The 25420-nt window shown below is 41.5% G+C and overlaps 1 protein-coding gene across 2 annotated transcripts; it reads right to left on the bottom strand.

Annotated features, from left to right (window-relative positions):
* prrc1 (proline-rich coiled-coil 1) lies at positions 1-24601 on the bottom strand. Of its 2 annotated transcripts, none has more exons than XM_042345180.1 (8): positions 24122-24601; positions 22117-22497; positions 18984-19129; positions 16017-16119; positions 14503-14666; positions 2445-2548; positions 1951-2053; positions 1-1168 (listed from the first exon to the last, which is right to left on the bottom strand). In XM_042345180.1, the coding sequence occupies exons 1-8, from the start codon at positions 24210-24212 to the stop codon at positions 959-961; spliced, it is 1302 nt and encodes a 433-aa protein (XP_042201114.1). In that variant the 5' UTR covers positions 24213-24601; the 3' UTR covers positions 1-958. The 2 variants fall into 2 exon arrangements, with proteins under 2 accessions (XP_042201114.1, XP_042201115.1); XM_042345181.1 differs by having other exon boundaries at positions 22117-22281; positions 24122-24478.
* Between the last annotated feature and the right edge of the window lie 819 nt (positions 24602-25420).

Genomic DNA, 25420 nt, shown 5'->3' on the forward strand with positions numbered 1-25420 from the left:
TTAAGTCTAAGGTATTTATTGGTAAACTGTTTGTCCTGTGATTAGTTGTACAGATTAGCAGAAATGCTTGCATACAAACTGTGTAACATATTACAGCAAAATTACTAAACATTTTACCAATTTACAAAGACATATCCGACTAGGGTTGCATTTGAGGCAGAATTACATTAAAAAAGCAATTATATAAAAAAACTGTGGTAGAGTACTTTCCTTTTACTCCACTGAAAGAACACCACCAGTCAAAAAAAATAATCACCCCACAACATATTGGCATTGGTAATTCTTTGAATAGACATTACAAAGCCAATGGGAATTTTGAAATTAAAAAAAAATTATTTGGTTAAATGTTAACAGGGTAGAATTAAAGGAACTATTTATATGGTAAAGAAATTAGGTTTCTAAATTATGTTTAACCCGCAGCTGGTAAATCATGTATCCATAATTCTCAATTTGATGTAAGCTTATATTATACAACAGTTGGTGGATGCGTAGAACAAGAAATTTCAAACTATGTTCCCACACTAACTGCACTCTCTACTGTACATTAACCCATATTTGTCTGGCCACATTTTTATATTGATCAGCTGAAGAGGATGTGGACAATATTGATCAGAAGCACCAACCTCTAATGTCGTGAGGCTTAACTTCATCATGTACAATATTTCATTACCAGATTTATCCATCAAAAGCATTGTATCATAAAAAAGTTAAAATACACCAACATATACTTGTATATTTCAAAATATTTCCCATGTCTGAATCTTCACTTGTTGGAATGTTTACTTAACCAGTTTCCATGCTGGTTTGCGAGATTGTTATATTACAAGAGGACGATTTGCTTCAGGAGCTGACTTTGTTGATTCTTTTGATACAAAAATACAAGGAACTAAACTACTCTTGTATGTGTAGTTGAGCAAAAGAAAATCCCTGCTAAAGGACTGATGGTCAGTTTTATTTTTTAAAAGCTTTTTGGTGGTAGTCGCTGTTTGTACATTCCTGCTAAGGCTTTGGCAGCACTGTAGATCATCTGTCTTCGAGACATTCCTGTAAATACTATATGCCAGTCAATTCGGGTGATGTGAGGTATACTCCTTTCCAACACTTCGCCTATGGTCACCAAGAGCCCAGACCATCTCAGGTTGTAGTCGGGAGGTGTCAAATTTTGGGCCTGTTTATGAAAATGAAAAGTTATTGCTGGAACAACTGCACCAAAGTTCGGTAAAGCTAATACTCCCTTAGTTGAATTGGACCCCGACAAATGTCACAAATACAAATCTCAAATCCACAGGCAACAACCACATCAAAAAATAAATATGAAATGGTAACCAATTCTTTTAATGATGTACATCAAAATGCAGAGATAAAAGATTTATTTAATTTTAGACAAGAAAGAACTGATGCTCCCTCCCACCGAAGGCAATGACTTTTTGTCAGTAAAGAAAACAAGGTGCACATTTTAAGCAAATTGTATCAGAAATACATTTTGGATTAAGTTAACAACCATTAAACAGAGTTGTTGAGAGTCTAGAATTAGATCGCAGTAGGTTGCAATTTTATTTTGTAGTTTTTTTCCTCCAAGAATCAACATGATTTAAAATGTATGTATTATATTTGACTGAGGACTACATGCAAGGGCAAAGTGACTTAAAAGGAATTAAGTAGAGACTAAAACACTCATGCCAAGAGAAATCGATGCAAAATATTTTGAGATAAGGGAGCTGCAATACACAGCAAGAGAAATTCACATTAAAATGGAGGCTCATTAAAATGGCTCATGGCAAGTTCAAAGTGCAGCTTGAACCTACAACCTTCTGAGTGCTACTAACTGAGCTCGGCTGACATCTATTTAAATAACACAAATTAAAGTGCGTTATATGCATATACACACACGGACTGAATGTACAGATATAAATGTTAACTCAGTGGCAAGTGTTAGATGCACAAACTGACCTGTTGCACATATTCCAAAGGCACTGGTGTGGCCTGTGTGAAGTTTTCCAAATGAATACCATGAGCAGGATCTTCAAGAATTAAGCAGCCAATGTCAAACCACCTGGAAGATAAAAGCATGCAATAAAAACAATTTGCCAGGGGCGTTTGTGAGATTTGGGTTAAAGTGGCTCTTCTTTGGGTGAGATATTATCTGTGCAGAATAGGGAAGCATTAATATTCTTCACAACACAAAGTACCAGGGGAACAAATTTTTAATCAAGATTTCGTTATTCATTTGCATTCATAAAATTATTTGTACAAAGTCTAATTAAGCAAATTTATTAAGATAGAACAAATTAGATTTAAAAAAACGCTTGTCTAATATGAGAGATTAAGGACGCCCTCCTCAGAGAAACTTGCTGACGTTTAGAGATACAGCTTCATATTTCAACATGAAATGTTTCCAAGTGAAGATCTTCTGAGTAAGTATTTAAGAGGAAAATGTTGCTTACCTGTCAGGTAGCAATTCTGCAATGAAGTTCTCAATGGAAACCACTGCCTGTTTTTCATGAATGATTCCTGATCTCCGCAGACTATCAATCCTTTCTTGTGCTCCCTAAAGAAAACAAGAAACATCTACACATTAATGTTTTTTATATACACGTTAAATATAATGGAGTCCTGTAGCTCAGTGGTTAGAGCACTCGCTTTGCAAGTGAGAGACCTGAGTTCAATTCCAGGCAGAGGGCGAAACCTTGGGCAAGTTTCCTTACTCCACACAGAGCCTAATAATAATCCCTCCAAAACCAAAACAATAATAAATTAGTCATTTTCAATCTACGACTGTTTGTGGGACATTGCTGTGCGCAATTGGCTGCCGCGTTCGCCCACAAATATACAGTCAATTCACTTTACAGTATATTCTGTGAAGCGCTTTGGGACGTCCTTCTGACGTGAAAAGCGCTATATCAAATGCAAGGATTATTATTATTATTATTAATGGGTTTGGGGTTACGTAAAGCAAATATATTAAGTACCACTTTTTGGTTGAAAACTGGGAGGGGGGCGGGGGAAGGGTGGTGGAGTGAAAAAGGAACAAGAGAGTTCGTGATACAAAAACGACTTCCATTTGCTGGGAAACAGGATCCAAGTAAATGTGAAAAGACCTGCTGCACTGCTAATACAGGGGAATCGGAAAGGGGGAGCACTGGATAGTTAGACTAATAGTACTTGATGGCAATACTGAAGAACAATACTGAACAATACTGAAGAATATTGATGGCAATACTGAAGAACATTTGGAATCCATAAATTATAAACACAGAAAAGAAAACCCGGTTCTTCCTTTGGTGGATTCCAATGCCCAGCACCAAATCAGAAGACGAATTGTTGTGGAAAAACTTAAAAAAGCTTTACCTGACATATTGGGGCCTCTTCGACTTACAATGTGTGACATTTCTCCTGAGCTAAACAGACTTGTAAAAACATTCAGGCTAACAAACACAAATATCCTTCACCGACCCTCCCAATGGACCCTAATCGCTATTGTGCTGCTTGCAGTACTGTCAGTGAAGATTCCACTTCTTCAGGAGACTCTGCAGAGTGTGACCTCAGAAATGTTTATATCTACTTTTCTGCAAGAATTTGATGCCCAGATTGAAGACCTGGAAAATTTGAAGAACATCTTCAAATACCATGAGAAGAATGGTGTGGGGGGTCTGTAAAACAAAAGTACAATTACATCTTGTAATTGAGTCGTGGAGTCCTGTAGCTCAGTGGTTAGAGCACTCGCTTTGCAAGCAAGAGACCCGAGTTCAATTCCAGGCAGAGAGCGAAACCTTGGGCAAGTTTCCTTACTCCACACACATAATAATAATCCCTCCAAAACCAAAAACAATAATAAATTGGTCATTTTCAATCTACGACTGTTTGTGGGACATTGCTGTGCGCAATTGGCTGCCGCGTTCGCCCACAAATATGCAGTCAATTCACTTTACAGTGTCTTCTGTGAAGCGCTTTGGGACGTCCTCCCGACGTGAAAAGCGCTATATCAAATGCAAGGATTATTATTATTATTATTATTACTTTCAGGTTATCACTCCTTCCTCATACTGAAAACGTTTTTTTGACTTTTTTTAATATAAACAAGCACACATAAAATACTTCAGATTCAGTGCCTAGCTCCAAGTTCATTTCATTTTAATAGCATACACTGACTGAATCTGAATATATGTAAGTATAGAAAATCACTATTTCCTTCAACCAAAGTGAGCCATACTAAATAAAGTTTGCTATCCATTATCAAAATGTCTTGTTTATTTCTAAACCAACCGAACACACTCATTAAATACATTTTGATCCAGACAGAAACTTATTACAAAACAGTTAAGCTCCAGTATAGCAATTTTTAGCTTGGAGAAAAATTGGCTAAGATCAGGTTATGGTGGGAGAAAATGTACTTTTAGAAAAAATTCAAGGAGACGGTGAGCAGCCTTAAGAAACTAAACAGAAGAAAATGTCAGTATCAAGGGGAGTGGGGCAGATTGAGGGGTAGAAAGGACAGCTCGACAGCAGGCAAATCCATTAGCTAAACAGCAGTCGATCTCCCTGATGCTATATCTCCTCTCAAGGATGTAACATTAGATTAAAAGTACTTTTACCTCATTAAAAGTACTTCTCTCACTTCATTCTCCACCCCTCGGTCCCCAAATTTATACATGAATTGTCTCTATGAGGAAGCTCAGAGCTCTTGTTCGATTAACACTGCACATTCACAAGCTGAGCTATAAAGGAAAGGATTCACCACTGCAGAATGAATACAAAAAACATATTCCTTAAAGAAGATTATGGTGTGTAATAAAAAGGTAAATAGAACAGTATTTTAGTTGGGTTTCTGCAGTAACCTACAAGGCTAGTGACACAATTTTAACTAGTTTGGATGTTTAAAATCTGATTTGATTCACAGGATTTTCAGCATCAATTGTTGCCTGTCCAACTGCAATGAACAGAAAATTTAACCTACAAAATGTTAGCCTTTTTCAATCATATATACAGTACAAAACTATGTTATAGAAGAAAAGGATTAAATTGAACCTAAAAGTAGTTCCCATGGAACTTTTTGAACCGTAGAAATTTACAGCACAGGAGGCCATTCGGCCCAGTTTCAGATATAAGCCTCGTAGGCAAACGTTTNAAAAAACGTAATTATTTGGAAAGGATATACATCATATTGATGTACAGAAAAAAGAAGCTGGGACATGCACTGATCCAAATAAATGTAACATCTTTATTTTACTTACTACACACATATGACTGGAATATAAGATACCTAAAATCTATGGCTCTCAGATCTAACACGTTCGTATTTGATGCTAAGTTAGAGAAGTTAAGCGTTTTCAAGGAATTATTGTTCCTTAATGTCTGGCAATGATCCTTTTATCCTCACATAGATTTTGTTAAACTACAATGCAGGTTTATCCAAATTTGATGGCAAGACCTATTTCATCTCTATTCCTTTCCATTGGGGCTTCCATTTATCTACTATTTCAGGTCACTTCCCAAATGTTTCGTCCTTCTGCACTCCAGAATTCAGCACACAAATCTTGAAGTGGTTAAGTGAATGTTCTCATCTGTAATAGAATGGTTCCCATTCATCAGTTTAATCTGAAGACATGCCCTTTGCAGTCAGTATGGTGCAACTATCAAAAACAACTGAAGCAGAGAGATCACCTCAGCCAGGTGCAGAAATGAATGAGACAAGGTCATGAAACGCTTCAATCCATTTCAATTTTAAGTTCCTCTCGTGTAGCAGCAAGTTTATATAATGAAAAAAGGAAAACAATGTTAAATAAAACATTTCTGTAAATTGTAATCTTTACACAAAAACAAATGATTGCCCTTGTTTTTTTTTAAAAAAGTTAAGGTTATAATGAAAAGCTCATATTTTAGCAAAACTGACACTTGATCAATAAAAGCTTTTACCACTGATATGTAACATAAGTGAGCCGGTTGGCTCCCAGTTGAGCAGTTACAGTTCCAAATTGCAAAGAGCAATCAGGATGGAATTATATATGCAAAGTGTACGTTTCTCTCGCTCCCCCAAAAAACACAATCCACAGAGGCAATACAAATTTACATTTATATAACGCCTTTCACATCAGAATGCCATCCCAAGGAGACGAAAAGCGGTGTCATTTATGGAAATTTAAACACAAAAAAAGAAAAGGATAGTGTACACAAGATGAGTTCAAAGTTAATTGTATAAGTACTGGAAGGATGTCCTGTAGCTCAGTGGTTAGAGTACTCGCTTTGCAAGCGAGAGACCTGAGTTCAATTCCAGGCAGGTCAGGGCGAAACCTTGGGCAAGTTTCCTTACTCCACACAGAGCCTAATAATAATCCCTCCAAAACCAAAAACAATAATAAATTGGTCATTTTCAATCTACGACTGTTTATGGGACATTGCTGTGCGCAATTGGCTGCCGCGTTCGCCCACAAATATACAGTCAATTCACTTTACAGTATATTCTGTGAAGCGCTTTGGGACGTCCTCCCGATGTGAAAAGCGCTATATCAAATGCAAGGATTATTATTATTATTAAGGATGAAAACTGTCCTCAGAGTTCTTATACTCTCATAAGTCTGAATGATCATATTTGCACATGTTCTTGGCTGATATAAAGACACACAAACTATTTTTTGCACATGTATAAATTTATTTTGATGATTAAGAATGATCATTTCATTGGTGGCCTGGCCACTAATTCTCTGGATAAATTGGTCATTCACTTCCTGGCTGTTTGTGGGACATTGTTGTTAGGTTGGGCGATTGCCCACAAATACACAGTCACTATACTGTAAAGCACTTTGATATTTCAATGAAATATATGCTATATATTATTTATTATTAAGAGCTGCTTTGCGTTCAGGTGGAAGGCAGTAAAGGAGTCCTTAAAAAGCATTGTCCAAACTGAATCGTTTAACTGTTTCTGAAAGTCAGACTGAGAACCCATTTCACTGAGTAGGTTACTTTAAACTTGCACAATTCATTAAGTTAAGGTCATGCCTGAAATATTGAGCGTCTTGTCCTCAAAAAGACATTAATGCATTGAAGATCAAAGAGTGCTAAAGAAGGGATTTTAAAAGCCTTTTAAACTCTTCATCCTCCTCTCCCAGAAGTCACTGACTCATGCAAAAATATAGTTTCACAGGCATCAGCTGACCTTTGGTAACTTATCAAAGTTGCTATTTTTCATGTGCAAATCTAGTGAGAGAGCGTCAGTTAGTTAATAGACCAAAAAAGGCACAGCCATATTGGTGTTCACTTTCCAGAGAAGATCAATGGTCAGTGATCATGAACAGAAACTTTGGCAACTTTTTCCTATTTCTAGCCCAGGGATATTGACAACAACTGCCCAAGATGATAATCATTGCATTCGATATAGCGCTTTATTGTCTTGTTGAAACATCTCAAAGAGCTTCACAGGATTTACTGAAAAGTGTAGTAACTGTATATGTAATAATAATAATAATCCTTGCATTTGATATAGCGCTTTTCACGTCGGGAGGACGTCCCAAAGCGCTTCACAGAACACATTGTAAAGTGAATTGACTGTATATTTGTGGGCGAACGCAGCAGCCAATTGCGCATAGCAATGTCCCACAAACAGTCGTAGATTGAAAATGACCAATTTTTATTATTGTTTTTGGTTTTGGAGGGATTATTATTAGGCTCTATGTGGTGTAAGGAAACTTGCCCAAGGTTTCGCCCTCTGCCTGGGATTGAACTCAGGTCTCTCACTTGCAAAGCGAGTGCTCTAACCACTGAGCTACAGGACTCCACGGTAGGTGAACAAGGCAGCCAATTTTCACATTACAATGTCCTGACATCAGCCATGAAGAGATGACAATTCGTTTTACCTGGGCAACTTTCACCAGAACACTGGGGGAAATATCCCTCTCTTTTAAAACAATACCATGCGATCTTTACTGTTCACCTGACAGGTAGATGGGCCGTTGATTCAGTGTCTCATCCAAATGTAGATATCTCAGACAATGCATAATTTCCCCAGAATTGTAATGGAGTGTTAGAAAGGACAATGAACTGAACGTCTCAATGTGGGGGGTAAACAACAACAAAATTACATTTGTATAGCACCTTTCACATCGGGAGGACGTCCCAAGGAGCTGGATAACCAGAGTTTCGGATCCAAGCTTGATCGGGGAGGGTAGAGGGCGGGCGGGAAGGAGGGTGACCAAAGGCACGGTCGAAAAGGAGGGTCTTCAGACGTGTCTCGAAGGAGGTAAGAGAGGGAGTGAGGTGGAGGGAAAGCGGGATGGAGTTCCAGAAAGTGGGGGCAGAGTGGCTGAAGGCCCACCGACAATGGTGGGGCGAGCGAGCCTGAGTATGTGAAGCAGGCCACACCCCGCTGAGCGGAGGTCGCAGGCAGGTTGGTAGGGGGTTAGGAGGTCGCAGAGGTAGTAGGGAGCAAGGCCATGGAGGGCTTTGAAAGTGAGGACCAGGATCTTGAACTGTATCCTCAGTGTGATGTCAGGCGAGGATGGGGCTGATAGGGTCGCGAGGGTGGAAGTAATAGGGTGTGGGAGAGGACACGGGCTGCAGAGTTATGGATGATCTGCAGCCTGTGAAGGGAGGAGTTGGGGAGGCCGACAGGCAGGGAGTTGGCGCAGTTGAGTCTGGATGTTATGAATGTGTGTTCAAGGGGCTCGGCGGCCTGCGGTGTGACACAGTGGCAGAGCCGAGCGATGTTGCGGAAGCGGGGAAAGGCAGAGTGGGTCATGGCACGGATGTGGAGTATGAAGCACAGTCGAGGGTCGAACAAGATGCTGAGGTTCCGTATTGGCTCTGTGAGATGTAGACTGATCCATGGAGGGAGATGCTGTCAGGGCCCGAGGTACGGAGGCACTGACTAGAGCCAAGTAGAAGGGCCTCGTTCTTGTTGATGTTCAACCGGAGGAAGTTAGCTCTCATCCAGGACTTGATGGCCAACAGGCAGTCTGTGAGGACAGCAGTGGCCCTGGAATCGTGGGTAGATGCAAAGAGGTAGAGTTGATTGTCATCCGCATACATGTGAAAGTTGATCTCACGTCTGCGGATGATATCATCAAGGGGAAGCATATAAATATTGAAAAGGAGAGGGCCAGGGACAGAGCCCTGAGGGACTCCACACATGACGGTGCAGGGCTGGAGGAGAAGCTATTAGTGGCGACAAAGTGAAGACAGTGGGAGAGGTAGGATTAAAACCAGGCAAGGGCAGGTCTGCAAAGATTGAGCTAAGAGGAGAGGCGGTGTAGGAGAAAATGGTCGACAGTGTCGAAGGCAGCAGAGAGGTCAAGGAGGACAAGAGAGCCCTGGTCTCAGATGTTCAGAATGTCGTTAATGACTTTGACCAGGGCTGTTTCCATGCCGTGGAGAGGTTCAGAGAGGAAATGGCGGGAGAGAATCTTCTGACAACCTTCTAACTTTCAACCTATCTGTCCCCAATCTCTGTAACTCCATTCAGGTCCCTTCGATTATGCCTTTCCTTTGTTTCCTTCAAGGTCTGCTTCAAGAACTTCCTTTTTGACCGCGCTTTCAGCTAACTTTCCCCTCTCTTCCCTTCGACCCCAGCTCAGGTACGAATACTGGACTGCCCGGCACATTGGGATATGCTCCGACATGAAACGTGGTATATAAATGTAAATTTGTATTGTTGTATAGAGATGAGATACTGACCTAGGCTGACACAATCCTAGTGTTGCCCATTTAGCTGAAATTAGTTAATTCAGCAAAACTGAAGAATGTGTGTGTGTGGTTCATTTCCATACCGGGCAAGCTCTTTAGTAACTGGGTCATAAGTGAAGCTCCCAGGCCCAGAAGGAAGCAAGCTCGTGAGCTGAGAATTTCTTTCAAAGATTAAGAGCAATTAAAACGAAGATCGTGGATAACTCTAACGCACCGCAATCTCAGGGACTCTGGAATCCTGAAAGCCAGAGTTAAAAAGTCTTTTCAGACGTCTTAGTACTCAACTCCCCCTCCCAACCATTATTTGGCAAGCAGACAATGCCAAACTTCTTGAACAATTGGCAAATATACGCACAAATATCTTGACAACACTGCAAGGTATTGAACATTACCAGGCCCACTCACTCCCCAAATTCACACAAGTCAGATCTCCCTAATGTAGAGGCAACTCGAGATCGAATTCAGAATGGGGCTTTACCTGATCTGAAACCAACATAACCGCTTGGTCTATATTACTATCTGCCTCCAGTCACAGCCTGCCTCTGGAAATTACTAATAATAAAAAAGTGGCACAAAATGCTGAAAAGCAGTGGATAATATAGATATAAATAGGTTACAAAAAAGGATGTCACTTATTGAATCTCATGCAAGACTAGAGTTTTGTTTTGTTCGAGAGTTTCGGGTAAGGGAACAGGTTATCAGCAAAAACAGTTAATTCCTTCCTTTGAAAGGCCCTGGATAAATATGATCATGGCTGAAAGCTGTAAGTATAGAGATAATCTAAGACTATTGAAACTCTATGCTAAGGCTATAGCCACTCAGCAGTGAATTATGTATATTGCCACCTAAGAGTTATTACGTGCAACGATCAGAGAGAAGGTTACAAATTCATTTTCTTGGAGCTTTTATTTTGGCTATTCACCTTTATAAAAATAATTGAAGAGAATTCATGGCCCATTAGATAAAATGGTTTGGTCATGCAAATAGCATAATCTCTCTCCATAGTTCGTTCTTTTCATTTTTCAGTGTTGCTGAAGTCCCAAATGTAGCAATACAAGATTTTATCAACCATAATTCTGGCTAGGATTTTACAATATCTATATCTTGTTATGTAATCCAGAATACAACAGCATTTCAATTATTATGAGGTCACAGGATTTCAGAATTTGACTCACTGTATTATCCAAAGAGTGTGTGGAAAGTTCAATTCAGAAGCTAGAAACAGAGGCCTGGAAGCTCCATTCAGAAGCGAGCACAGCTAATTCTGCAGTGATTATATCATTGGAACATGGGAATGTGCAGAGTGGAAAGGGCCACCTGGCTGCTCCAAAAGAAAAAACACACACGCTTTTCCATATCATACCATTCAATCGATATTTCATCAAACAACTAACTAATTTCCTGCTGATTTTGCTTATAACACATCTCTTCAAAGGACATTCCACTTATTCACCACTCTCTGTGTAAAATAATTTATTCTAAACGGCCTGTTAACCATTCACAAGGGGATTCCATTCCCCGTGGAGTTTGTGACATTACAATGAAGACTGAACCACTGAACTCCAACAATTATTTTAGTAATCCTTTATTGTACCCACTCCAATGCCAATATGCCCCTGCAATAACACTGAACCAGAACCATTCATAGTACTCTCGATAGGGCCAGATTAAAGTTCTGTACAGGTTCAGGATCATTTCTGTGACTTGAGTTTTGAGAACTCCTCTCACTCACCTGGCTCATTCCAGTCATGCCACTATAATAATAATAATCCTTGCATCTGATATAACACTTTATCATTGAAAGTTCTTCACAAGATACATAAAAAGGTTGAATTTTCTGACTTTTGGAGTTAGCCTTACAAGTTGTTATGGTACAGATGTAAGTGCCTGTTGTATTATTATCATCTACACCCTCTAGTGGTGAAACACTAAAATAAGAACAAATAAGGTTTATGGATACTGTTCCAAGAACATATTCTACTCCTCACATGAATATAAACCAAAGTGAAAAATATAATTCAAATCACAATTAGATCTCAACATAAAGATTGACTGGTTATTTTTTCAAACGTTTAAACTCTAACTGGTAATTAGCAATAAGACTACAAAGTAAGCTAGGTAAGGTGACAATAGCTAAACATTGCCGGGCTAAGTGTCTGATTTTTGCCTTGTTGCTGTTACAAGACATAAACCAGAGGAAAGAACAAGATGACCATAAAGGGCACCAATCACTGTTACAAGCACCATGAACACTCAAGCACGTAATGTTTGCAAGCCATCAGTTCAACTCTGTTCCAAAATCTATTTTTTTAAAAAAAAGGTATGATGTGGGGACAAGGTGAAGACATCTCAATTTACAAAGCAGTGTAATCTTCATTCCTGCTGTATAAAACTGATAATAGATACCAGGAACACACTAAGAAGAACTTTGTATGGACCGATTTTGGAGCCATCTGCACCCTGCTTGTATTCATAAGAACATAAGAAATGCTAGACAAAAAAAGACCCGTCAAGGTCCGTCTAGTTCACCTTCCACCTTCCTGGTGGTTGCATGCACGTATGTCCCAAACTACCTATGTACTATATCCCATAATGTTATTTCCTAAAAGAAAACTCTTATCTGTGTTTGAAAGAATCAACACTTACTGCTTCAACTGTCTCCCTCGGGAGCCTGTTCCACAGGTTCACCATTCACTCACTGAAATAGCGTTTGCGTAGATTCGTTCTGAATTTACCCCCTTCAATTGCAGGCCGTGTCCTCTGGTTTTACTATTCTCGACAAGTTGAAACAGCTATGATCTATACTGTCTAACCCCTTTAGAATCTTAAGACAGCAATCATCTCACCTCTCAATCTTTTCTTTTCCAGCGTGAACAAGCCCAATTTACTTAGTCGCACCTCAAAGTCCAGTCTTTCCATTCCCTCAATCATTTTGGTTGCCCTCCTCTGTATCTTCTCGATTTCTCCTATATCCTTTTTGTACTGCGGCGACCAGAATTTTACACAGAATTCTAAGTATGGTCTCACCATTGATTTATACAGTGGCAGGATTACACCACTATTTCGACTTGCTTTTGATCTTTTGATACATCCCAACATCTGGTTTGCTTTACTCACTGTTACAGAGCATTGTTGGGAGAACTTCAATTTAGTGTCAATGAGGACCCCCAGGTCCTTTTCATTTTCCATACATATTATTTTCCTTCCATTCAAATAATAGTCCCTCCAAGGATTTTGTATCCCCATGTGAAGGACTTTACATTTCTCCACATTGAATTTCATCTGCCACCGATCTGACCAATTTCCAAGTATGTTCAAATCCTCCTGTAAGCTATCTAGTTCAGCTTCGCAATCTACCACCTTCATTAGCTTAGTGTCATCTGCAAACTTAGCTACTGTGCTTGTAATTCATAGTTCCAGATTATTTATGAAAATATTAAACAAAAGAGGTTCAAAACCAGACCCTTGTGGAACTCCACTGGTAACATTTTCCCAGTCTGATGAATTTCCCTGTACCACCACCATCTGGGTTCTTCTGGTCAACCGATTGCATATCCATTGTAATATACCTCCACTGATTCCCGCTTTCTTTGCTTTCAGTACCAGCCTCTCAAGAGGAACTGTATCAAAGGCCTCACTGAAATCCAGATAAACAACATTCACAGCCTTACCCTTATCAAGCTCCCTTGCCACACCATCAAAGAAAACCAGTAAATTAGATCAGCAAGACCTTCCGTTCATGAAGCCATATTGGCTATTATTTCTGATTTTACTTCAGTCCAGATCTTCCATGATTTTATCCTTAATAAGAGTCTCCATAATTTTACCCACAATGGACGTCAAACTTACTGGTTTGTAGTTTCCTGGGTCATTTTTGTTACCTTTTTTAAAAAATAGAAAGGTATTGTGTTCACAATGATCCAAGAGAAATTTGTGGGGGGTGGGGGGGGAGAGAGGAGAAACAGCTACAACAAAAACTTGAATTTACATAGCATCCCCCACATAGGGTAGCGTCCCAGAGCGCTAGCTACAGTTTTGTGGCAACTGGGGACACAAGAACAAGATCTAAAAGAGAATTTAGGGGGAATTTCTTCACGAGTAGGGAATGAGAATGTGGACATAGCTGCCTGAAATGGCAGTTGAAGTAAATAGTATGGGTACATTTAAGAGGAATCTGGAATTACATATAAGAGATAAGGGAATAAAAGTGTATGGGAGGGAATAAGGAATGGGTGGACACTTACGTGGAGTATAAACACTGGCGGTGTCTAATTGGGGTGAATGACTGTTTCCATGCTGTACAGTCTATGTAAATACTTTCCAGTATCATTCAGAATTTCATTTCACTCCAACTTTATAATCGTTACATAATAATCCTTACATTTGATATAGCGATTTTCACGTCGGGAGGACGTCCCAAAGCGCTTCACAGAACACACTGTAAAGTAAATTGACTGTAAATTTGTGGGCGAATGCGGCAGCCAATTGCGCACAGCAATGTCCCACAAACAGTCGTAGATTGAAAATGACCAATTTTATTATTGTTTTTGGTTTTTGGAGAGATTATTATTAGGCGTGTGGAGTAAGGAAACTTGCCCAAGGTTTCGCCCTCTGCCTGGAATTGAACTCAGGTCTCTCACTTGCAAAGCGAGTGCTCTAACCACTGAGCTACAGGACTCCACAAACTTTAGGGCCATATTGAATCAGAAGTAAAACTTAATGTTTACGGCTTAGTGGAAATGAATGAATTGAATTAATCTGGTACTGATAAATTGTACCAATGCATAAAAACACCCAAAATCAACAAAGCTTTGAAAACTGACTTACCTTTAGTCCTGCTGCATATCCAACAGGCTGTGGGGCTATATTGGACTGGCCAGCCTCGCCTGTAATCGTGGCCAATCCAAATATATCCTGAAAAGCATCTCGCACAGCGGCTACTTTAACTTCTTTATTGGAAGTTACCAAAACATCCAAATCGCCACCTGATTCTAGAGAACAAGAAAAAATAATTATTTTGTTTTGGAGGTATGAGCTTCACAGGATTTTACTGTAAAGTGTAGTCCAATGCACCAGACAATTTGCATACAGCAATGTTCCCAAACAGCTAGTGGAGTGACCAATTTTATTTAGGGATTGTTGGCCAGGACACCAGAAGTGGTATAAAGGGATATTTAACATTCACCTGAACAAGCAGAGAGTCCCTCGGTTTAACATTTTGTCTGCAAATCAGCACCAGCAACATTGCAGCATACCTCCAACTAAATTGAAGTGACAACCCAGACTGTGTGTTCAAAGTTCTGACATAGGGCTTGAACCCACAGCCTTCTGACTCCGAAGTGAAAGTGCTTGCTAGTAGTGAGGCACTAAGTGTACAAGAGGAGGATGTGCAGCAATTAGAAGGAATAACTATAGAAAAGGAAGTGGTGCTGATGAAATTGATGGAACTCAAAGAGAACAAATCACAAACAACAACATTGCATTTATAGAGCGCCTTTCATGTCGGAAGGACGTCCCAAGGCAGTTGGGTCGGGACCCGAGCAGGAGGGAAATGGTCAGGGGGAGGGAAGGGAGGGAGCGAGGAGGGGGTAGAGAGTCGAGAGGGGAGCTGAAGGCATAGTTGAAGAGAAGACCTGATGCCATATATCTGAGAATGATGAAGAAGTCAGGGAAGAAATAGTACATTTTTCAAACACACTTGGATTTGAAAGTTGTGCCAGGAGACCTGGAGAGTGGTTCATTTAACACCTCTGTTTAGATAGGGAGGATGGGACTAGCCACGTAATTATAGGCCAGTCAGTCAAATGTCCACAGAGGGAAAACTTTTAGAGGCTACATTACTGGATATTAATAACCACTTGGAAAGACGTGAGTTGGTTAAATGGATTAGTTAAATGGAATTGTTAAAGGCAATTCTTGCTTGACAAATCTAATAAGAGTTTTTTGACCACATATATGGATCTTCAGAAAGCTTCTGATAAGGTGCCACATCCGAGGCTTGTTAAAAAAAATAGGGTACATGGTATTAATGGAAAGATAGCGGCATGCATGGTTAAAAGACTGGAAACAGAGGATGGAAGTCCAGGGTTGTTATTTGCAATGGAGAGATATAAATAGTGGTATCTCCGAGTGGTCAATAATAATAAGGACAAAGAAATATAAAGCAAAGAGGTAATGCTAAACTTACACAAATTGTTAGTTAGACCACAGTTAAAATATTGTGTCCAGTAATGGTCAACCAACTTTAAGAAAGATATCAAGGCAATAGAGCACAGCAGAGATTTATGAGGATGATACAAAACTTCAGCTCAATAAATCAGTCTGAAATGATCTGAACTTACTGATGTAAGGAACCATGCCTGGGTCCAGGGTAGTGATCATCGACTCCACGGAATGTTTGGTTTTATCCAAAACAGATTTCACCACTGGATTCCCAGCCACTCCCTTTATTTTAAAATAAAACAAAAATATATTTTAGTGAATTAAATAATATAGCAGTATGTCAGAACAATTCAACTAGTCACAAATAAACAACTTTAAGTGTTTTACTATGAATTTGATTCCTTTTCAAATATCATTTGATTTACTTTCAACTGTGTCACTGTCTAAAACCTCAATTTAAGTGAATGTTACTGTCCTTGAAACATGCCACGGTATGAATCCAGCGGCACCTATTTTTGCCAGCGACAATGGATGTAAGTGAATGATGAATGCAGTTTGGCTCTGTATCAAAAATCCACAATGAAGACCAATTGATAAAAGCAAACACATATTCCACATATAAATCACCTGCTTGTAGGCCTTCCCAACTCTTCCCTCCACAAGCTGCAGATCATCCAGAACTCTACAGCTCGTGTCCTCTTCTGCACCAGGCTCCATGTCCCCATCACATCCCCCCTCGCCCGGCTCCACTGGCTTCCCATCCCTCAGAAGATTGAGTTAAAAATCCTGGTCCTCACCTTCAAGGCCCTTCGTGGCCTTACCCCCTCCTACCTCTCTGACCTGCTGACAACCTATCAACCTGCCCGCTCCCTCCACTCCTGCTCCATGTCCTCCACCCGGCCCACCCCACCATCGGCAGTTGGGCCTTCAGCCTCTCTGCCACCACACTCTGGAACTCACATTCCCTTTGCCTCGCTCCCTCCATTGCCTCCTTCAAGGCAAGCCTCAAGATCCTCCTCTTTGACCATGCCTTCGGCCATCCTCCTACTCTCCCTGCCCCCCACCCAATCCGTGACTGTTCAGCACCTTGGGACGACTTCTAGACGTAAAATGCGCTTTACAAATATAATTTTGTATTATATTTTGTATTGTATATACCCTGTGGAGACTGAAGAGTGATTTCTGGGTCTTCTACTGTCGGCCCAGGTTAATCTAAACTTCATTGTTTGCACCTATGTAACTAGTGCACATCACTGCATAAATTGGGAAGAAGCAAAGTCAGGTACAGATGAAATATGTAGTAATTGACAAATATTGCGACTGAAGTAATTCGATAAGATTAGCCAGACAATCAAAAAATCCTACCATTAAGTAGTCTTAAATCTTAATGTCTGATTTTGATCTAAAACAGGCAAAAAATTCAGACTACTCGAAAGGCCACAATTCAACATAATGAACAGTTGTGTTCCACTCACAAATACATAGTAAGTCGACTTTATAATATATTCTGTGAAGCACTTTGAGACGTCTCAACGACCTATAAGGGATATACCAAATGCAAGGATTATTATTTTATTATAATGAGAGTGGATGAACTGTCCCATCACGATGATAGTAAACGTCTCAAAGCTTTGCAGGATATACTGTAAAGTGGAGTGACTATGTATTTGGAGGTGAACACAGCAGCCAATTTGCACACAGCAATGTACTGCAAACATCCAAAAACTGAATGACTAATTTTATCTGGAAATTTGCTATCTAGGACACCGGGAGAAACTTCTTTCTCTTCTTGAACTGCACGAAAAACTGGGACCTCTGTTTATCACCTCATCTGAAAGCCACCACTTATATGATAAGAGCGGTTCCCCAACACTGCATTGGTGTGTCAACTTAGTCTGTGAGTTCAAAATCCTTTACCCTGATCATGTCAAGTTCAGAACTTGTCTTGGTCAAATTTTCTGTCAGTTTCCCTTTTCGCCAAGATAGGGAGGTATGATACACCCAACTGTGTCTCAGCAAGGAGGTTACCAAGGTTAATGCTTTCTGAGTGGTTGTGTGCTCAGGGATCTCTGAAGGACAGGCTGTGCAGGTAATGATGCTAGGATTTTCATGCTAAAATTACAAATTTGCAAGAAGACTCGCTCCATGTAGCAATCTTCTGGCATTAGGTTCCCCACTAACACTGTCTGAAAATTCAGGAGATGGATTCTACAATCAGCGTTGTTATTTTAGATGTGTTATTTTAGAGTGTTGTTATTTTAGATACGTTTTGTCTGCTCACAGGAATTAGACTGTGTGTTTGTCAAGAGTTCCACCAACGTCATTATATCTGATCTAAGAGGCAGTAGGGAATTACATCTACTGCGTATGTATCTCGGGTAGTCACTTGGGCCCTCATATCCATATTATCTGTATCCTGGCAGGTTAAAGAGTAAATAAAGGAATTCCTTGTATAGAGAGTTGAAAACTATAGAATCACTTATCTGACAAGAGATCTGCATACTTAGCTGGTTAAATAATGTTTATATATGATATAATAGTGCCTTTCATAACTGGAGGTTGTCCCAAAGCACTTCAAAGCATATAATGTGCAGTACAGTGACTGTGTTTTATGGGCTGCTACCAATTTGCATACAGCAATGTCCCACAAATAGCCATAAAGTGAATGACCAATTTTATTTGGGGAAGTGTTGGCCAGGACACCACGAGAAACACCCTTCTCTTTTTGAATAGTGCAATGGGATCTTTAACATCCTTGTGAAAAGGCAGCTAAGCTAGGGTCTCGGTTAAACAACTCATCTGAAGAATGTCACCACCAATAATGCAGCACGGCACAGCACTACATTGGGGTGTCAGCTTAGACAATACGAGTCCCAAGTGCCGACATGGAGCTTGAACCCACAACCTTCTAATTCAGAGGTAAGAGTGTTGCTGACAGAGTCAGACAACCACACTATAAGTGGACCCATGCTATACTGGAGCACATTATAATACTGTCCTGAACCATTACTACTGCAGATATTTATGTATGGGTGTCAAACTTGACACTTTCATCCTAAAATTCTCCTTTTCAAAAAAAAGCACGAAAAAATTTAGCACATGACCAAAAAGCATTTTTTTTAGCAACAATATTGAGAATGCTTTACCTTAAAGAACCCCCACAATCCTCCCCCTGAAGCACTTTGCTCCTGTTGCAGAGACAATCTGGGATCCTCAGACTCTTCTGGGAAAGTGATGGAAGACCCACCTCCCACAGGAGCAGAAACCTGAGTCATGGTGTTTGGTACAATGCCTGTCGGGAATAAAACAGAGCAAAGAATCAGCCACGTGTTTATTCAATCATTTATAACCACAAAACCAAATCAAGATTAAATCTTAGTTAAAAAGGTTTCCTAACAAAAAAGTGGTATTAAGAACAGCATGCACAAATATGTTGTGCTAGAGCAGCATTCAGATTTCTCTCAACAATTTCCCTATGATCTGAGTCATTTAGTGGTTGGTTTCAGAGCAACAGTGGCCCATCAGCAGCTCACCTGTCCTCCTAGCTGGAGATGGAATATCACACGTTTGCTACTCAACCACACAAGGACATCACAACTGAGGCTAATTTTGTCTTTGTGTGGGCACTTTACAGCAGGAAACATTGCAAAAAGGAACAGGAGCAGGTACCATGGAAGATTTTCTATCTTCTATCTATTCTAAGTTCTAGGAACTTAGCAGTAGAACCATATCGTTACCTGGCCGGGAGTAACTAACAGCACAAACAGGCAAAATTGTCTATATAGCTCAGGGTAAAGCTTCCAAAACGAATCATTATTTTAGTATTTGCATCATATTAGGAATTACACATTAACAAGAGCAAATTACAGAACCAACAGAGTGTGACCATGGTAAAGAGCACTACGCACTGCAGAAGCCAAAATACATTTTATTTCAAACTTTATACATAAAAAAGCTTGAAAATCCGTTCTAGTCTGGAAGCACCGATTACTGCTGAGGTAAAGTGCTAAATCCTTTAGAGAAACGCTACAACAACAACAACAACAACACGATTCCATTTATTGAGCGCCTTTCACGTCGGGGGGACGTCCCAAGGCGCTGTACAGTTGGGTCAGGAACCGAGCAGGGGGGAAATGGTCAGGGTGAGGGGAGGGAAGGGAGGGAGCGAGGAGGGGGTAGAGAGTCGAGAGGGGAGCTGAAGGCACAGTCAAAGAGAAAGGTCTTGAGACCGGCCTTGAAGGAGGAAAGGGAGGAGGCGGCGAAGGCACTGGGGGATAGAGTTCCAGAGCCCAGGGGCTAAGAGGCTGAAGGCCCGGCCACCGATGGTAGGGCGGTTGGGGCGGGGGATGTAGAGCAGACCGGAGCCAGAGGAACGGAGGGTACGGGCAGGTAGGTAGGGGGATAGTAGGTCGGAGAGGTAGGAGGGAGCAAGGCTGTGAATGGCCTTGTAGGTGAGGATGAGGATCTTGAATTCGTTCCTCTGGGGGATGGAGAGCCAGTGGAGGTGAGCGAGGGTGGGAGTGATGTGGTCCTGGTGCGGGACAGTACACGAGCTGCAGAGTTCTGAATGACCTGCAGCTTGTGGAGGGAGGTGGCGGGAAGGCCGGCGAGGAGAGAGTTCCCATAGTCCAGCCTTGAGGTGACAAAGGCGTGGACCAGGGTTTCAGCAGCGTGAGGGGTGAGGTAGTGCCGTAGTCTGGCAACATTTCGGAGGTGATGGAAGGCGGTGCCAGTTGTGGTGCGGATGTGAGGGAGAAAGGACAGCTCAGGGTCGAACAGAACCCCGAGGTTCCTGACTGCTTTGAGAGGTGGAGAGTGCAGCCTTGGATGCTGATGGTGTCAGCGCCTGAGGTGCGGAGGCGCTGACGTGAGCCAATCAGGAGGGCCTCAGTTTTGCGCACGTTGAGCTGGAGAAAGTTATCTCTCGTCCAGGACTCGATGTTGGACAGGTAGCTGTCAGGACATCGGTGGTCGTGGAGTTGAGGGTAGAGGAGGAAAGGTAGAGTTGAGTGTCATCCGCATACATGTGGAAGTTAACCCCATGTCTGCGGATGATGTCACCAAGGGGGAGCATATAGAGGGTGAAGAGGAGGGGACCGAGGACAGAGCCTTGAGGGACACCGCACGAGACAGTGCGGGGGCCGGAGGAAAAACCATTTGTGGAGACAAAGTGAAGACGGTGGGAGAGGTACAACCTTAACCACTCAAGGACAGGGCCTTGAAGGTTTAGGTGGGAGGACAAGCGGTGGAGGAGGATAGCGTGGTCGACCGTATCGAATGCTGCGATAGGTCGAGGAGGACGAGGAGCAGAGGGAGCCCTGGTCACAGATGGTCAGGATGTCATTGGTGACCTTGACCAGGGCAGTTTCTGTGCTATGGGCAGCACGGAAACCCGACTGAAGGGGTTCGAATAGTGAATGGTTGGAGAGGAAAGAGCGCAGCTGGGAGGCGACAACTCATTCCAGGACTTTGGACAGGAAGGGGAGGTTGGAGATGGGCCGGTAGCTTGATAGCTGCGATGCATCAAGGGAGGGTTTTTTTAAGGTGGGAGTGATGGTGGCAGTTTTTAAGGGAATGGGAATAGAGCCAGAGGAGAGGGACAGGTTGACGATGTCTGTGATATGTGGGGCAAGGAGGTGGAGCTGGGAGATAAGGAGTGGAGTGGGGATGAGGTCAAAGGAGCAGGTGGTGGGTTTCAGGGATAAGATGAGTTTGGTGACAGAGGGTGGGGAAACGGGTACGAAGGTGTGAAGGGGAGGATGGGTAGGAGTCGGAGTGTGGGAGGGAAGGGGTGGGTGGTGGGTGGATGTTGGAGGGGAAGTGACTGCGGAGCGAATTCCCTTGATCTTGGATTCAAGGAAATCCAGCATCTCCTCGCAGTGAAGGTTGGAGGAGATGACCTGCGCGGGGTGGCGGGGGGACGGAGGAGTTGGGATGTGGTAGAGAACAGTAGCCTGGGGTTGTCCTTCGCCTCCAGGATTATCTACACCACTATCAGGATTTTGATAAAAAAAACGTTCCCATCAGGACAGTGATAAGGTGTTAATGGTTTTCTCTGCAACACAGTGGGCAAGGTGCAAGATAGGAAAACTGTTCCGAACTTGTTCTTAGACACATTAAAAAAACACTACATGGAACATTTTGCTAAAGATAATATTAAAAACATGGTACTGCACAATTTTTAGTTTAGACTAGTTAAGATTTAGCTAAATTGACATTTCAAAATGCAAACAGGCTACAAAACAAAAGTTTATACTTTTTTTATATATAGACTTCTACCTGAGACCGACAGCGAGGAAAATGTTGGCATCAGTGGAGTTTGTGGGGTTCGACCAGCATGGCCTCGAGTGATGTCATAGGTTGCACCCGTGGAGAAGCCAGTGATGGGTGGACCTATGGGAGGTGCAGAAAGGACAGACCCAGGAGGAGAGGCCGTAGGAGGAGCTGGAAGAGAAAAGTTTGCAGGAGGAGGAGTGCTAAAGCCTGTAGTGCTAACAGCAACTGCAGCTGGATGAATGGGAGAATTAACAGAAATTCCAAAGGATAGCGGGGTAGAGGTGCCTACAGGAGGCAAGTGAGTTCGAAGAGGAGCAGGAGGCGTGGAATACACTGAGGGGGGTAAGGAAGTGGTGATGGGGTTAGCTAAAGGGCTAGGTAAAGCTGCAGACAAGTGAAAAAGAAAAAATTAAGAAGTTTAAAGTATACCACATATAATCCACACAAATAGAGCTTTTCTTTCCTAGTTTCTAAAACAATAACTATACAAACCGAAGCATGCAGAATTGTACAGTGGCTGAATTTGAACAATGGCTCAATTTTCAAAGGCTAAAGTAATAATTCTGTAGAGCTCCCTTAAGATTGCCTTCAGTCAACTGAAGCACAAAAGTATTGTCATTCACTACAATGGAGTTTTCCATCCATAAAACGAAGCTCATTATTGTGGGTTTCTAGCATTTTCTCAGATTGTCAGTGTTTCACATTAACTTTGGAAGATATATACAATCTGTTTGTCAGGGCTTATCCATGGGAAAATGTTAAGTGCAGATATTCTGATAATCTTAGCCAAGAATCTGCTTAAACTTACATTTAAGATTAAATAGATTCAGCCAGCCAATCATAAGTGGGCTATCTGAATTTATTTAATCTCCATCTAGATTTGCATTTAGTTCTGTGGAGTCCTGGAGCTCAGTGGTTAGAGCACTTGCATCGCAAGTGAGAGACCTGGGTTTGATTCCCGGCAGGGCGAAACCTTGGGCAAGTTTCCTTACTCCACACGCCTAATAATAATCCCTCCAAAACTAAAAACAATAATTAAATTGGTCATTTTCAATCTACGACTGTTTGTGGGACATTGCTGTGCGCAATTGGCTGGCGTTCGCCCACAAATATACAGTCAATTCACTTTACAGTCTATTCTGTCAAGCGCTTTGAGATGTCCAGAAAACGTGAAAAGAGTTATGTCAAATGCAAGGATTATTATAATTATTTATTATTATCTATTTAATACTCCATCATTCATTTGGAAAGCACTGCAATTAAAGGAAAAGTAGGATCCCTGGTTTCTGCTAAATGCAAATCTAGGCTTAAAAGATTTTTTTCAAACTGGAACCAGACTGGTCAGATAAAACTGCACGAAATCTTGAGGACGTGATAATGCGCTATATCAAATGCAAGGATTATTATTATGATTATTATTGTGCAGGACAACCCCCACCCTACCCCGTTCAAACCAGCATTAAAACGCAATTCATAAAGTTTCATTCTGCTAAAGTCTAGTAGGAACTTCAATACAAATTGCAATTCACTTATGATATACAACAACAACAAAATTATATTTGTATAGCACCTTCCACGTCAAGAGGCCGTCCCAAGGCGCTGGACAATCAGTGTTTTGGATCCAGGTTGGGGGTTCGGATCGGGGAGGGTGGAGGGCAGGGGGATGAGAGTGATCAAAGACATGGTCAAAGAGGGTCTTGAAACGGGTCTTAAAGGAGGCAAGGGAAGGGGCAAGGTGGATGGACTGCAGGATGGAATTCCAGAGAGTGGGGGCAAAGTGTCTGAAGGCCCACACGCCAATGGTGGGGCGGGCGAAGCAGGGGACGTGACGCAGGCCGGAGCCCGCTGAGCAGAGGGCGCGGGCAGGTTGGTAGGGGTTACAAGGTTGCAGAGGTAGAGGGGAGCAAGGCCATGGAGGGCTTTGAAAGTGAGGAAAAGGATCTTGAACTGTATCCTCTGTGTTTGATTATAGAAAACATGATAAAGGATTAAACGTAACTATTCGTACCTATGCAGACTGGAGGATGACTTGCTGCCAAAGCCACACTAGGTGGAGGAGTGCTGGGGGGAGTCGTCTCTATCCCACTTTCCTCCATCATTTTTTTCCTCAGTCACAATTTACTACAAGTGAACAAACAAAGCAATATTAATTTTCTGGTCACACACATTAACAAAGATGAAAGAAGGTAATGTAACTCTGCATCTCACAAGATCATATCAGCAAAACAACTCGCCAATGCTTGACTGCCATTGGATGTATAATGGTGAGAGATGGTTCAAGCTCCAGGAATTTGAACATTTAAAGTGATTTTGTTTTCTGAATTAGTTCTTATTGGTCTTTGCCCCGAAGCCAAACAGAATGTTTATAGGGTGAATGGAGATATTATTACGGTATCCAACCTTGGTGACATTTTACTGCACAACATGTTAATCCTGATAACTCATCTTTTCAAGAGAATGGAGCTATCCAGAATGGCCAGTTAGGCATATGGATAAATACGTAAATAAATGCGACTGGGATATTGACAGCGTGATGATTTAAGTGCTAGTGACAAGTTAAGCCAGGATTGAGCTATCAGGAGTTTACTGGGACCTAAAAAAGGAGTAGGCTATAGGGGTATGGGGAAAGGGGAGGTAAATGGGACTGAATAGCCTTCTTCTGTGCTGTAAATTTCTATGACTAATAATAATAATAATAATAATAATAATTCCTTGCATTTGATATAGCGCTTTTCACGTCGGGAGAGACGTCCCAAAGCGCTTTACAGAACACACTGTAAAGTGAATTGACTGTATATTGTGGCAGAAACGCGGCAGCCAATTGCGCACAGCAATGTCCACAAACAGTCGTGGATTGAAAATGACCAATTTATTATTGTTTTTGGTTTTGGAGGGATTATTATTAGGCTCTGTGTGGAGTAAGGAAACTTGCCCAAGGTTTCGCCCTCTGCCTGGAATTGAACTCAGGTCTCTCACTTGCAAAGCGAGTGCTCTAACCACTGAGCTACAGGACTATATGTTAAGCATCTTGAACATAACATGCAATATATGTTATCCACCACTCACTACATTTCTAAAGTATATAACAGTCTGTGTTGAGGCCCAGCAATAACTTACATTTCTATAGCATTTTTTCAAGCAAAGGTCTTTGAAGCACTTTAGAAAATGAGATTAGAAATGAATGTTGCTATGGATGCAAACAGTTGAATATTGTTGGTATATCTGCTCTACCCTTTGGAACTCCATTCCACAGTCCGTTCTCCTCGCTCCCTCCTTTAAGACCCTCCTCTGCGACCGTGCCTTCGGT

The sequence above is a fragment of the Callorhinchus milii genome, unplaced genomic scaffold (assembly GCF_018977255.1).
Source record: "Callorhinchus milii isolate IMCB2004 unplaced genomic scaffold, IMCB_Cmil_1.0 Scaffold32, whole genome shotgun sequence".
NCBI lineage: Eukaryota > Metazoa > Chordata > Chondrichthyes > Chimaeriformes > Callorhinchidae > Callorhinchus > Callorhinchus milii.